We start from the raw sequence: 16,102 nt of genomic DNA, 5'->3' as shown, positions 1-16,102 counted from the left end.
CAGGACAAGGTAATACCTGTGTCTAACATATCTTGTTTGTTCTCTGCAGGGACAATTTATAATAATATCATAATTTAAAAAAATAATACAAGTATTTAGCATGCATAACGTAAAAAGTACACACAAAAATCTTTTACAAAATAAATTTCCATTATTTTCTCTTCTGTGTTTTTTTTTAAATATATTTGAAATCTTGATTAATTTAGAAAGAATGTAGATAACAAATCTAAGAATTTAAGAATGATTAACTATAAGGTGTCATGTTTTATTAGATTTAATCAATATGATTTTGAATTGAGATTGAAATATTTTAGATATACCTGGAATTTTTTTAACTTATCTTTGTTATTATTATATAATGAAATTATTTTCACAAATATATAGTTTTCATAAATTCATAAGTTTTATATTTTACTGTTTTAAGAATGATACTCTAATAAATTATTTCCATGTAATTGGATAATTTTTTCATACATACAACTAATTGATTTTAATATATTTGGAAATTCGAATCTCTCTCTAGTTTTTAGTTTTTAGTAGTGAATTGGTGCTTTGTTGTTCAACCTCTTTGCCAATCATCTTTAGATATTACAAAACATTCTTGTACAAATTCTCAGTAGGAAAGTCATAAGTCAATACACAATACTATCAATAGTGTTATCGTTATCATCACCAAAAATCAATACAATTTCTATAAATAGATTTGTTTGCATGTTAAAATAATGAAAATGAGTTTTTGTGTACACTCAATCTTTTGAACAATAATTATGACCTTTCTTCTTTAATTGTCATTACTAATGTTATGACTTATTGTTGGGGCTTAAATATTAACCTGATGATTTCTTCATCAATAATGGTTTTTCAAGATTTTAATGTATGCTTTAACCCAACGTTGATATAAAATTCGTGTTTTTCAAAATTCATGGTATAAATAATTGAAACAAAAGCATGTGACAATGAGATAACACTACAAAATTACATAGTTTTGTAACTATTAGTTTTATATTACTAGGTTTTTTACAATAAATACAAATAAATTTGTTAGTTATAAAATTGATTAATTGATAATATATAATAATATTTTAATTTAACAATAATTTCAATTACATAAAATTTAAATAAACACATAACAATTAAATGATTATTACATTTTAAACCCTTATTTTCTACCTAATAAAGTCAAAATATTTTTCATGGTCTTTCCATTTCTTTAAAGCATGTTAAATTTATCTTTACGAGAATTTCATATGCCAAACACATTTTTTGTTTTTTTTTAATCTTTCGTGAAAATTTCATGTGTGAATGACATGATATTTGTCTCAACCCAACCATCAGTACAAAAAAAATTACATTTAACGAGGGTTATTTAGCAAAGGTTAATATAACCTTAGCAATGAATTAACTTAACTAAGGTTTTTAAAATCTCTGTTAAATTATAAAGGTTTAGTGTTAAACTTTTATAAAAATAGTGTAGGTTTTCAAAACCTCCGTTAAATTACAAAGGTTTAACTTTAAACCTCTAAAAAATAGTATACGTTTTTAAAACCTCCCTTAAATTACAAAAGTTTAGTGTTAAACCTCTAAAAGGTAGTATAGGTTTTTAAAATCTTTGCTAAATTACAAAGATTTAGTTTTAAACTTCTAGAAAATAGTCTAAGTTTCTTTCAAACTCCATAAAATGTATACAATTATTACTAATAATATTTTTTCCAAATATATGTAATGTTCCTTAAAAATTATTTATTAAAAAAATACATGTAGATTATTTTCTTTTAAAAAAAACCTTCCACAATTAATTCACGTGAATTTTATTATATAAAATTATCATAAAGTAATTATACTTATTATGATTTATTTTTTAATAATTAAATTAAGTATTGTTATCAAATTAAAGAAAAGATGTTTTATTTTTATGATAATTTTTATTTTAAGAAATATGAAAGTAATTTTATAATAAATAAAATTAATTTGCAGCAAATTAAAGATCCATTTTTTAAATTATAAGACATTCTTCCTCAAGCCAAATTTCCTCTCACAGTCAACCACCCGATCACATTATCAACCCTTCCAATCCTCTTTATCTCCATCCTGGCGAAAACCCGGCGATTGTTCATGTTACTTCGCTTCTTACCGAAAGCAACTTTTATCAATGGGAAAAGGAAATGATGGTTGCCTTAGAAACCAAGAATAAGGAAAGATTCCTCTTTCCTGATTTTGTTTGTCCTCCAATCTCCGACCCTCTACATGATGCCTGGAAGCGATGTAATAGAATGGTGATTTCTTGGCTCACTCGATCCATGACTCCAGCCATCAAGCATTATGTGATGTGGATGGAGACCACTGCTAAAATTTGGAAGGATCTCAAAGATCGGTTTTCCCATGCTGACAAATTTCGCATTGCTGATCTTCAGGATCAAATTCAAAATTGTAAACAAGGAGATTCTTCTATTTCTGAATACTATACTCGATTGAAAATCATGTGGAAAGAACTTGAAATGTATCATTGTGTTCTTTCTTGTTCTTATTCACCGCCCTGTTCTTGTGGCCTTCTTCTCAAACTTCAAAAAGAGCGTGAAGACGACCATGTCATTCGGTTTTTGCGTGGATTAAATGATACCTATGCGCATGTTCGTTCCCAAATTATGTTGATGGACCCAATGCCTACACTGGTCAAAAGCTTTTCTTTGGTTTTGCAACATGAAAGAGAATTTATTAGTATTTCTCCCAATATTTCTTCACAAGATTCAATAGCTTTCACTGCTTCCTCAAAAGGCACATCAACTTCAAACAAGAATGGTTCATCTAGCAAACCTACGGGTCGCAATACAAAATATTGTGACAATTGCAAGAAAACCAATCACACCATAGATACTTGTTATTGGCGTATTGGTTTTCCTCCTGGCTATTGAAAATCTGTTCGTAACACCATTTCCAACCCAAATGCTTCGACCAGTTTGCCAAACGTAAATTCAGCAACCTCCTCACAATCTCCTTCCTTGGCTGACAGTTCTAGTCATGATCACTTTCAATTCTCTAAAGAGCAATATCAAGCCCTCATGACCCTTCTCCAACAGACCAAGGATCCTTCTTCTTCCATCAACCATACCACTACTTCATCAAACACTACTTCAGGTGCTGGTTTTTATTACTCTCACTGGATCTTAGATAGTGGGGCCACATATCATATTTGTCCCTCTAAATTTTCTTTTGTTTCTTTACATTCTATCGCACCCATTCCTATAAAATTACCAAATAAAACTACTGTGTTTGCAAAATTTGCTGGCACCATTCATCTTGGTTCTTTAACTCTCAAAAATGCTCTTTATGTACCAAATTTTTCTGTTCATTTAATCTCCATTCCTAAACTCATTTCCACTCTTAATTGCATGATTTTATTTTGTGACATTCATTGTTTCATCATGCAGACATCCCCTCTTCAGATGATTGGTACAGTTAGACAACAACATGGCTTATTTTACCTACAACAATTCAGTGACTCGGTTCTGAACAGAAACATTTCTCATAAGCCTTGTTTTCCTGCACATTTTTCTTCTGTAATGACCATTGATAATTCTTAGTTGTGGCATCTCGCTTAGGCCATACATCTCATAAAGTGTTGAAACATTTATCTTCCATATATACTGATATTCCGTTTCAGTCTTTACCACCATGTGACACTTGCCATTTTGCAAAGCAAAAGAAATTACCTTTTTCACACAGTCATAATCGTGCTTCCAAGTTTTTTGAGTTAATCCATGTAGATATATGGGGTCCTGTTTCTCATACTTCTCTTGATGGTTTTCAATATTTTTTAACGGTTGTCGATGACTTCACAAGATTTACATGGACACATTTTTTAACTGTTAAGTCTGCTGTTAAAACTATCCTACCATCTTTTGTTCAACTAATAGAGACACAATTTACTGTCAAACTTAAGAAAGTTCGTTCAGATAATGGAAGAGAATTTTTCTTACATGATTTCTTCTCTAGCAAAGGTATTTTACATGAGGTATCGTGTGTTGAAACCCCTCAACAAAATGGGATTGTTGAGCGGAAACATCAACACTTGCTTAATGTTGATCGTGCTTTACTCTTTCAAGCTAAATTACCGATATGTTTTTGGTCCTATGCCATAAAACATGCCATTTATCTTATTAACAGATTACCAACTCCTTTTTTAAAATTAAAATCCCCTTATGAACTTGTACATGGTAATCCACCTGATTTACATCTCTTACGTGTTTTCGGATGTTTAGCTTTTGCTTCTACTATTAAGGCTGCACGCACCAAGTTTGACAATAGAGCCTCTAAATGTGTTTTCTTGGGTTTTAAAACTGGAATTAAAGGTTATGTTTTATATAATCTCACCCACAAATCATGCTTCATATCACGCAATGTTCTTTTTTATGAGACACATTTCCCATATGACAAAGCGGATTGCCATTTCCCACACACTGATCAGGTCAAGGACATTATCGATCCACCTTATTTTCCCAATTTGATACAATTTGAAACAGATTCTGTTACTACCCTTATACATGATGAGGTTTCTGTTTCTAAATATGATGCACCTTCAAGTTCTGTTCATTTTCCAGCCACTGAATCTGTTGCACGAGTTCCCACTCGAGTAAGAAAGCCACCTTCCTATCTAGCTGACTATCAATGTAACAATGCTTCTTCCCCTATATCTTCTTCTACTGTTCTTTATCCTTTGGATTCTTACTTATCTTATTCACAATGCTTTTCTAACCATATTGCTTTTTGCCTTTCTGTTTCTGGTACAATTGATCCCACTTCCTACAAAGAAGCAAGTCAACTTGAATGTTGGAGGAAGGCTATGATGGTTGAATTGCAAGCTCTTGAACGAAATAAAACCTGGTCGTTGATTACTCTTCCTCCTGGGAAGAAAATTGTAGGTTGCAAATGGGTTTACCGCACCAAACACCGTGCAGATGGCTCCATCGAATGTCATAAAGCACGCCTAGTCGTGCAAGGTTTCACACAAACAGAGGGGGTCAATTTTTTTGAAACCTTTTCTCCTGTTGTCAAGCTAACTACTTTCAGGTTTCTCTTATCTTTTGTTGTCTCTTCTGGATGGTTTCTCCATCAATTAGATGTAGACAATACATTTTTACATGGTGACCTCCATGAAGAGGTTTATATGCGTCTCCCTCCCGGGCTCCAATCATCCTCCCCCAACATGGTTTGCAAGCTGCATAAGTCTTTATATGGGTTGCGTTAGGCCAGCAGGCAGTGGAATGCGAAGTTGACATCTGCCTTACTTTCTTTTGGCTTTGTTCAAAGCACCGCTGACCATTCGCTTTTCACACATAATAAGGACCATTCTTTTACGGTCTTTTTGATATATGTTGATGATGTTGTTCTAGCCGGCAATGATTTATCCTTCATTAATCACGTCAAGCACTATCTTCATGCTCAATTTCATATTAAGGATCTTGGTGATCTTAAATATTTTCTTGGTTTTGAGGTTGCTAGATCTCGTCGTGGTCTTGTTCTCAATCAACGCAAATATTGCCTTGACATTTTATCTGAGTTTGGTCTTACTGCATGTAAACCAATCAACACACCTTCTTCACCCACTGTGAAGTTAAATGATGATACTAGTGATTTGCTAGATGATCCTATCAATTTTCGACGCTTAATTGGCAAACTAGTTTATTTGACGAACACCCGTCCAGATATATGCTTTGCTGTTCAACAGATTAGTCAATTCATGTCACAGCCGAGACAACCTCATCTTCAAGCTGCTTTTCGAATCCTCAAGTATCTCAAAGGTGCACCGGCCAAAGGTCTATTCTATCTCGTCAATAATCCCCACAAGCTTCAAGCTTTTTCTGATTCAGATTGGGCAACTTGCAACACCACAAGGAAATCTATAACTGGTTACTGTGTTTTCTATGGTAAATGTTTGATCTCTTGGAAGTCCAAGAAGCAGAATTCTGTCTCACGCTGCTCCACCGAGGCTGAATACAGGGCTCTAGCTTCCCTAGCTTGTGAATTACAATGGTTGAAGTATATTGCTGCTAATTTAACCATGTCCATTCCTATGCCCTTTGCAGTTTATTGTGACAATCAATATGCTATTCAACAAGCCAAAAATCCCTCATTTCATGAACGTACGAAACACATAGAAGTGGATTGTCACTTCATTCGATCCAAGGTTCATGAAGGTCTTCTTATTCTTTCTCATGTTCCCTCTAAACATCAACTCGCGGACATGCTTACGAAATCTCTCTTTCCCACTGCTTTTCAGACCAATATGAGCAAGATGAGGTTGCTTAACATCCACACTCCATCTTGAGAGGGGGTATTAGGACAAGATTTATAAATAACTGTTTTTCAGTTACTTTGTATATGGTTATTTTCAGTTTCGTTTCACATTTATTGTGTTGGGTATATAATTCATGTATCTTATAACTTTCTGTGTTCGTTGATCAATAATATTTTTGGCTTTTATCCTTTAAGCCATTTTTCATATCATTATATCTGTTTCTCCAATATGTGTCTATAATCTAGGTTTTATTTGTTTGAATTTGGATTTGTTGCTCCCCGAGTATACAATGAATCGATTTCAACTTCCTTTCAATTTCTTTATCGATTTTGCAGAGCTTTTTTGCCTTCATTGTCAATATTTAGTTCACTGCAAAAGTTTTCAGAGGGAGTATTTTAAGAATTCCTGCTTAGTAAGTGAAATTTATTCTCTTTATGTTTTGGAAGCATTTCTAATTTTGAATTGATTTTTGTTTGCTCTCTCTGTTGTCAGTTAATCAATTCGGCTGAAACATTTGGTGACATCGTTATTGATTATCCGTAAGCTATCAAATGTTTGCTAAATATCATTTTTTGTATTTATCTTTTATTTCTCTTACTCCACTATTTTAATTTTTTATTTTAACTTGATGGTTCCTTATGTGCTCTATAGTTATGTGGAATGTACATCAACAACAATTCAAGCTTTGGCATCATTTAGGAAATTATCGCCGAGAAGAAATACAATGTTGTATAGAGAAAGCCGCTGCCTTCATTGAAAAAATACAAGCTTCAGATGGTTCATGGTATGCTCCGCCTATTTGGGAATTTTCTACTGATATTGTGTATAATGGTAAAGTGTGTTTTTTGGGATATTCACACATCTCATATTTGGTCTATACGCTTTTTTCTTCCTTCCTGCTTCTGTTTCTGCATGGATTTGAAATTAATATTATGCATTGATTTAAGTTGTCAACATTCCTTCTTATTTTTTTAGCTAGTATCTTTTCATGTGCGTGTCTGTCTTTTGTTCTACAGACTAACAAGAGAAAAGACCCTTGTAGTGTTGCTGATTCAAGATTCTCAATATAATGTGGAAGTTAATTGAATCATTTTATGTTTTGAGAATCATTGCAGTACTTCATGATAGTTTTTGCTGACTAATATTGTACTTGAATTTGAATTTGAATTTGTATATTTGTTATACTTTGATATACATTTAGTCATCTATAAATAATTTGTCAATTTGATGAGTTTATATCTATTTATGTATAATTTCATTAAATATAGATTAAAAAAATAAAATAAATGTAAATAATTGTGATTGAAAAAATATATATGAATACATAAATGATAAATGAGTAAAAAAAATATAATAATAATAATTTAAAAATCTATGGTACTTTACGGAGGTTTTGAAACCTATAGCATTTTACGGAGGTTTTGAAACCCAGGGTATTTTAGGGGGTTTTGAAACCCATGGTATTTTATGGGGGTTCTGAAACCTATGTTATTTTATGGAGATTCTAAAACCCATAGTATTTTATGGAGGTTTCAAAATCCACGATATTTTACGGAGGTTTCAAAATTCATGGTAATTAACCGGGAGTTTTAAACCCACAAAACTTAACTAAGGTTTTAAAACCTATGTTAAATACAAGAGGATAAAAAATCTCCGTTATTGATTGGTGTTTCCTGGGGTTCGTAGAAACCCCGACTAACACATTCTCCAGGGATGACTTAGCGGGAGAAATCGAAACCCCGGGTAAAGAACTTAGTATAGATTTTAACCCTGGGTAATGTAAAAATAAACCTCCGTTAAAAATATTTTTTCTTGCATTATTCCTTTATTGATTGTTTCTTTACACTTAGTTTATTTCTAACAAAAATAAAAAAAATATACATGTATATTTTTCTTTTCTTAAAAAATTTTAATATTTTCATTTGAAATATAAGTAGTTTTCTTTTTAATTAACTTCTCTTTAAGAGTAAAATGGTAAGTCTAATTTGAATTCTATTCTTAAGTGATAATTGATCTCAACTCTTTACTAAGAAACAGAAATGACTCGTCCGTAATAATAATGGAAGTTATTTTTAAACTATTCGTATGATTGTATATTATCAGTTACCGGCTATAAATCTTTTTTTTAATCACTGACAACTATAGAATATATCTTTTTTTTCTTCTCATTTTTTGTTTTATTAATAAATATTTATAACGATATATACCTAAACATGTTCTTAAATATCTCCACTTATGGTTATAAATATCTTTGTGATAATGACCCTTTATTCTTTAACTTCTTATAACTTATGTTTAAAAAATAATAGTCACCCTCTCAACATATCTTAAGAGTTTCAAAATTAATAAAGAACTTTTTATACGTAATTTCAAGAATGCCAACATTTTTTCTTTCGGCTTATTTGTTAGGTAGAAAAAAAAAGACAAATATTCAAAGAAAATTAAAATAAAAAATAATAAAAATTATTAGAATAAAGTAAATGTAAATTAAATTACATAAATAAAATATTTAATAAAAAAGGGGAAACAAAATAGAATTTTATGAATTTTATTTGTTAATCCTTATTTATCTTTTTTTTTTCTCTCGTTTTTTTTTTTTTTTTTTTTTTTATGTTTTCCAACAGAACAATACAATTACTAAAGGCCCACATTTAATTTTGGTATGGATAACCTTAGTTTGGTTATTGCTTTCTGCACCACTCAATTATTAACTGTACTTGTGTAATAAGATGAAAAAAGACAAACACTCTTTATCAGTGTCCCACACCATCACTATTGGGTTTTTCTTCCTGCAACCCCAATATTTCTTCTGCACCTCCAAACTTTTCATAAATTCCAAAACTACCCTTTTAGTATTTTAAAATCTTAAATCAATCAATTTCTATTTCTCTCTCCTATTTAATGCCTCACTTTCTTTTCACTCAACCCTAGCCGCCGTACACCCTCCAGTCTCTCATCTGCCCACTTTCCTCCTCTCTAACGTGCCCCACTGCTGTCTATTTTTTTATCCGCTCTCCCTCTTCCCTTCACCATTCCTCTCCAACAGGTAAGTAAACCTATCCCTGTTGTATATTTTAATTTTTTAATTTTTTGTTTGTTTCTGCCATGTTTGTTGTATGGTATGTAGTTATTTTTTTATTTGAATATAGATTTGTAAAAACACGGGAGTCGATTACGGAAGTAGACTTCCATAAAACCAATTTCGGTAGTGTAGACGACGCAAAAAAAAATGGCACTTACGGAAGTCGACTTCCATAAGCCATCAATACCGGAAGTCGACTTCCGTAGTTAAAACTGAGTGACTTCCGTAAACATTATTGACTTCCGTAAGAGCATATGATCGGTAGAGTGTGGTGCGACTTTCGTACGCGACTTCCACTTCCGTAACGACGTGTTGCGTTATTTTGTTTTACTTAATTTTAATTTTAATGTAAATAATTTTGATATTAATTAATTTTAATTATTATTAATTATAATTAATTATAATTTTAAATAAGTAAAATTTAGAATAATTAAAATTTTAGTTATTTACGATTTTGAATAATTTTAATTTTATTTAATTTTATTATTGAGTAAATATAATTTTAAAAAATTAGAATTTTAAATAATTAGAATTTTAAATAATTATAATTTAAAATAATTAAAATTATAGTTATTTACGATTTTGAATAATTTAAATTTAAATTAATTTTATTATTGAGTAAATATAATTTTAAATAATTATAATTTAGAATAATTAAATTTTTAGTTATTAACGATTTAGAATAATTTTAATTTTAATTATTTTTATTATTGAGCAAATATAAATATAAATAATTGTAATTTAGAATAATTAAAATTTTAGTTATTTATGATTTTGATAAATTTTAATTTTAATTAATTTTATTATTGAGTAAATATAAATTTAAATAATTATAATTTTGAATAATTAAAAATTTAGTTATTTACGATATTGAATAATTTTAATTTTAATTAATTTTATTATTGAGTAAACATAATTTTAAATAATTAAAATTTTAGTTATTTACGATTTTGAATAATTTAAATTTTAATTAATTTTATTATTGAGTAAATATAAATTTAAATAATTATAAATTTAAATAATTATAATTTTGAATAATTAAAATTTTGGTTATTTATGATTTTTGAATAATTTAAACTTTAATTAATTTTATTATTGAGTAAATATAATTTTAAATAATTATAATTTTGAATAATTTTAATTTTAATTAATTTAATTATTGAGTAAATATAAATTTAAATAATTATAATTTTAAATAATTATAATTTTGAATAATTAAAATTTTAGTTATTTACGATTTTGAATAATTTTAATTTTAATTAATTTTATTATTGAGTAAATATAATTTTAAATAATTATAATTTTGAACAAATTTATTTGAAATTTATTTTAATATTAATATAATATAATATAATTAATTAAAATATTAATTAATTTTATTTATAAATAATTATAATTTTGAATAATAATAATATATTATAATTTTGAATTTAATAATTATAAATAATTATTATTTGTAAAAATTATAATTATTATTTATAATTTTGGATAATTTTAATTAATTATATTGTTCGAATAATTTATTTTTAATGACAGACATGGCTGGGACAAGAGGAGCACATCGTGGTGGCTCAAGTTCTTCACATGCTGAGGCTTCTGAGCAAGAGCCTAGGCAGAGACCTACTGCATCTGTTCGTAGAAGAGGTAAGGGTCGTCATAGAGAGAGTGGTCCATCATCTCATGGGGAAGCTGGTTCATCAACTGGTCATGGAGAAGCTGGTCCATCATTACCAACTCCTACAGATATTCATGAGGAGCAAGAAAATATAATTCACCATGAGAAGGTTGTTGCTAGGCAGGACCACGATGTTTTAGGAGGATTTCCTGGAGGACCCGAGGATACATCTTTGTTGACCGAATTTGCTGATCATGTTGCATGTGCTATTTGGGATGACCAGGTTAGTATTATACTTTAATAATTTATTTGTTGAAATTGGTGGATGAATTTAAAATATTTGTATAATGGTTTTTATCAGGACCGAGTGGACATGAAGTTAGTGTCCCATGGCAAGAATACGATATTAAATGCATTCAACAATTTAACAGAATTAGGATGTGTCCAAAACAGATCACTAACCACTTCAGATTCTTCTTGACATCTACTCTAATGGATGTAATTATCACGATCTAACAACATCATCAAGTGTTGTAATTCAGTTCTTGAACCTCTCAACGATCGTTTATAAGTGTATCTTGCATTATAAATTTGCTTTATCGTTGTGACATTACACTCACTATTTTCTTTGAGAGTGAGTAGAATATTTGCTGGCTTGACTTGACTCTTGGACATGTCAACAAGCAAGGATTGTTCAGAAGATTTTAACCTCCCAGCAAATGGGTGACCAACTAGTGTATGAGACACATCATGGTTATGATATCCACACATTACCTTCAACATCCAACCATCTCCATTACAAATTGGTTTGCCTATGAGTTTAAATGGACAATCACATTTTCTTGTGCCAGAGACACTAGGCTGAACATCAGATTTATACTTCCTATACTTACCACCCCTTTCACAGCCTAACAATACATACGTTTTCCTCCCAGGTTGACCGGTAGCTTTGTCAGATCTGATAGTGACAACAACAAAACCAAGATGAAATGCTATTCCTCGAATCCACTGAATCAACTCATCTCGTGTTGAAAATATCTGATCAGTCGTAAAATTATTTGTATAGTCTCCATCACTCATCTCATTTATAAAAGAAGAGAAATCTGAGATGAAACTCGAATTTACTTGTGAATCCATGAAATTTAAAGGGAGATCGTCCATCTTAGATAACTTTAACCACCTATAATCTAACATTAGTAATCAATACCACTTTTTACAAAATAAAATAAATATAAAAAAATTAAAATATTCCTCAAACAATTAAATAAATATAAAAAAATTAAAATATACATAAACACTCAACCATAAAAAATCAAAATAAATAAAATTAAATCAATAAAAAAATAAAAATATTCATTCAAAAATATAAAACAAACACACAATAAATAAATAATAAACTTAAACAAATAATAATTAAAACACACAAAAATATAACAATAAAAAATATATAAACAAAAAATAAATATTCATGTAAATAAAAGTTAAATAAATAATATAAATAAATAATAAATAAAACATAAGTTATTATTCAAATCCTAACAAAATTATAAATTACAAAATAAAATAAATTAAAATATCACTAAGACTAAAAGCATGGAAGTAGAAAAGTGAAAGAAAAAAGAAAAAAGAAAACTTAGTGTAAAAGCATCTACGGAAGTGGAAAACTGAAAAAAAAAAAACAAAGTAGTCTAAAACCATCTACGGAAGTGGAGTGGAAAAGTAAAAAAAAAAGAAACCATCGGAAGTGGAAAAAAAGAAAAACAAGATAAACCATTAACTACGGAAGTGGAAAAAATTTACTCACCACACTACTTACCAAATAAATACTCGACTTCCGGGCGAAAAATTCACTTAACAGACCGGAAGTCCACTTTCATAACAGTCTAAAAATTTTACTTCACCGGAAGTCCACTCCCGATTTAATCATACACTTCCAGAAGTCGACTTCCGTTTCACACATACATTTCCGGAAGTCGACTTCCGTAGAAGGGAAAAAATAATTTGATTTCGTGAAATTTCACTTGCCTTCCGGAAGTCGACTTCCGTTTTACATATACACTTTCGGAAGTCAACTTCCGTATATGGAAATAATAACTTGACTTCATGACACTTCCGTAAATAAAAATGACTTCCACAAACGTAAGAATGAAATATTAAAAACGCAGCAACATAAGCAACATTTATCTGAGACATAAACTTATCAAATATAAACTTCTATTCTAAATGCGCGTACCTTTTTCTGAGAAGAAATGAAGCAAATGGTAAAATAGGAGTGGACCCTCGACTGAAAATTACAAACCTCAACCACCAACGAAATTTTTTACAGTGAAAGTGAAAGTGAAAATAAGTGTAAGTGAAAGTGTAAGTGAAACTGAAGAGCGGGTGCAGGGTATATAAACCACTGGCTGGTAATTAATTCAGGCTGCCAACTAACTCTGCCATTCATTATTGTTTAATTATTGTGTCTACCTAATTAAACTTTTTTTATTTATTTAATTTTCCAAGGGCATAAATGGAAGAGCATGAATATTTGGAGGTGCAGAAGAAATATTGGGGGTGCAAGAAGAAACCCCCCACTATTTCTCTCATTACTATCATCATTGCTGCCACGAATCTAGGGGTGGCAATGGGACCGGCCCGACCCCTTTAGGCCCGACCTGCACAACGTGAGCTGGCCTGCCCTGCCCATTTTTTTTTTTTTAGTTTTTATGATAAAACTTTCAATGTTTAAAAATTGAGAAATTTTAAGAAGTTCACAAAATTAAGTAAAGACTTTGGGAAATTAGATGATAAATTGATAATTCAACATTTTCATCATATTCATACTATGACATACACAATGTATTCTTTAAATTTTAGCACATTAAAAGTTACATAATACTTGTCTTTTCCAGTTATACAAGAATTTGAAACGTTAATACAATAGTTCATAAAAAAAGTAATTAATATACATAAGTGCAATTTTTTTTTAATTTTATGTGGGCTTGCAGACCGGCCCGTGCAGGCCTATGCGGACCTGCAGGCTCACTACCCTGGTCCGCCTCGACGGGCTAAGCCATAATTGCCACCCCTAGCCACGAACATCACCATTGTTGCAGAGGAAGAAGAAGAGTGAAAGAACGCCAACAGAAAAAGAAGGGAGAAAATACAAAAAGAAAAAACTCTCTCTTTTATGGTAACCATGGTGGGGATGTTTTTGGTTTCCGGTGGTTGGCAAAAAGTTGTGTTAGAACTAAAGATGTTCAAGCTAAGTAGTGTGGTAAGTGTTATTATGTAATTCACAAAGCATCTTGATTAATTATGAAGTTTTTGACATTGATTTTTATATTTTTCAAATTGTGTAATTCATACTATTGTATATCGGATAATCTAGGATACTAATTAAGATGATTATTGTTATGAATTTTACTTTCTGAAGTATGAATGTAATCTTCTGAAAATTATATATGTAATAATAACATGAGATTTTTTTTAATAACTTTATTTAAGAATACCAATTAAAGTATTTCAGATTATGCAACCTAATTTCATTTTTTAAATTTAGAATAGGTTGATATAAAAGATAACTCAAAAGGGTTATATTGGACAATGTAATTAGGTAGATACTTCATAAGGCATTTATTGATTATTTAATCTCTTAAATATGTTTTTGTCTTTTAATTTTTATCGAAAATTAGAATTAGTCATTCTTCAATACTTTGACCCAATTTAGTCATCTAATCTTAGAAATGCGTAGATTTAGTCATTTTAACCAGAGTTTGTTAGTTTATTTAACGTTGAAAATATGTTTCTTAGATAACATTGAAGAGACATTAAAGCGAAAATGTGTCAAAAAATATAAACAACTCAAATGCTACATGAAACATGTTTGAAATGTTAAATAAACTTAACAAAATTTGGTTAAAAAGATTAAATTCACGCATTTTTAAAGTTGGAGGACTAAATTGGGTCAAAATTTCGAAGATGAATCAATTTTAATTTTCACTAGAAGTTGAGGGGTCAAAAACATATTTAACCCTTACTTAATCTTAAAGTGAATTTATGACTTTGAAATTTGTCAATTGAAAATATATTTTGATAATTTTGTTTTCACCAATTGTGTCATGGATTCTATAATCTAGTTGATTTTTTATAATTTTGAATTACATGTTTTAGAATGTAATTTGTTGTATTGTATTTCATTTGTTTGATTAATAAATTTTCGAATAAAATATCAAACAAAGTTGATATATGGAATGGTATGAAAGTTGATGATGTTATGACATGTGGTTCAACAACAAAATAATTAGTTAAAAGGTCATAACAAAAATTACTTTAGCAACAACATAAAATCATGGTTTGAAGTATAAAAATTGTGGCCTAAAGTTTAGGCAATGTTTTTTAGTCATGGTCTGGATTTGTGTGGTTGTAGGTAATATGCCATAGTTTTTAATATGACAATATTTTCAAAACCGTGGCTTAAAGTTCTAAGAATGACCATGGTTTCTAATGGACTTTAGACCACACTTATATGTGTATTGCCTTTGAGTTTAGGCCATTAGTTAAACTCTTGTTTTATACTTTAGACCACACTTACAAATGTGTTGTCTTTGGATTTAGGCTACGTTTATTAAACTATTTTTTTTATGTGAACTAAGTGTTTTTAATTTTGTATGAATCGCTCATAGAAGACTTGAAGATGGACAATTTATTAAATATGTTTTCAAATCACAACATTACACAGCTAAAGGCCACACAACATTAAGTGAAAACAACACTTAAATGTTCATAGACAAAATATATAAAACTGAATCCATAAATTGTTGAAAATATATTTCAAGGTTATAAGAACCAACATGACATGACTAAAATGGTTGTCTTCAGCGGGAAATCTTGACCAATAAGTTTGGGAGAGCCAAAATAATATACTCAAAATTTATATTTTTAATTATTGTCACTAATACAATAAAAATTAATACATAATTTAGTATAATTGTAACTAGAAAACAAATCACACATATATAAAATATTGTTCTTTCTTGAACTCATCAATAATTAAATTAGAACTAAAATTTTCAACTATTTTTTTCCAACTTAAATATGAAAACCTTTCCAAAGAATTGATACGAAATTT

At 29.6% G+C, this 16,102-nt stretch overlaps 1 protein-coding gene across 3 annotated transcripts; it reads left to right on the top strand.

The window, feature by feature from the left end:
• Positions 1–9,203: 9,203 nt before the first annotated feature.
• Positions 9,204–14,342, top strand: LOC114186106 (uncharacterized). Of its 3 annotated transcripts, none has more exons than XM_028074129.1 (3): positions 9,204–9,338; positions 10,911–11,272; positions 13,980–14,342. In XM_028074129.1, the coding sequence occupies exons 2-3, from the start codon at positions 10,913–10,915 to the stop codon at positions 14,061–14,063; spliced, it is 444 nt and encodes a 147-aa protein (XP_027929930.1). In that variant the 5' UTR covers positions 9,204–9,338; positions 10,911–10,912; the 3' UTR covers positions 14,064–14,342. The 3 variants fall into 3 exon arrangements, with proteins under 3 accessions (XP_027929930.1, XP_027929931.1, XP_027929929.1); XM_028074130.2 differs by having other exon boundaries at positions 13,495–14,342; XM_028074128.2 differs by lacking the exon at positions 13,980–14,342 and adding an exon at positions 11,351–12,371.
• The last annotated feature ends 1,760 nt before the right edge of the window (positions 14,343–16,102 follow it).

This window comes from Vigna unguiculata, chromosome 5, assembly GCF_037176805.1.
Source record: "Vigna unguiculata cultivar grain cowpea cultivar isolate G323 ecotype 2 chromosome 5, ASM3717680v1, whole genome shotgun sequence".
Taxonomy (NCBI): domain Eukaryota; kingdom Viridiplantae; phylum Streptophyta; class Magnoliopsida; order Fabales; family Fabaceae; genus Vigna; species Vigna unguiculata.
The sequence above is the reverse complement of the archived record's forward strand: the minus strand, read 5'-3'. Positions and strand labels throughout refer to the sequence as shown.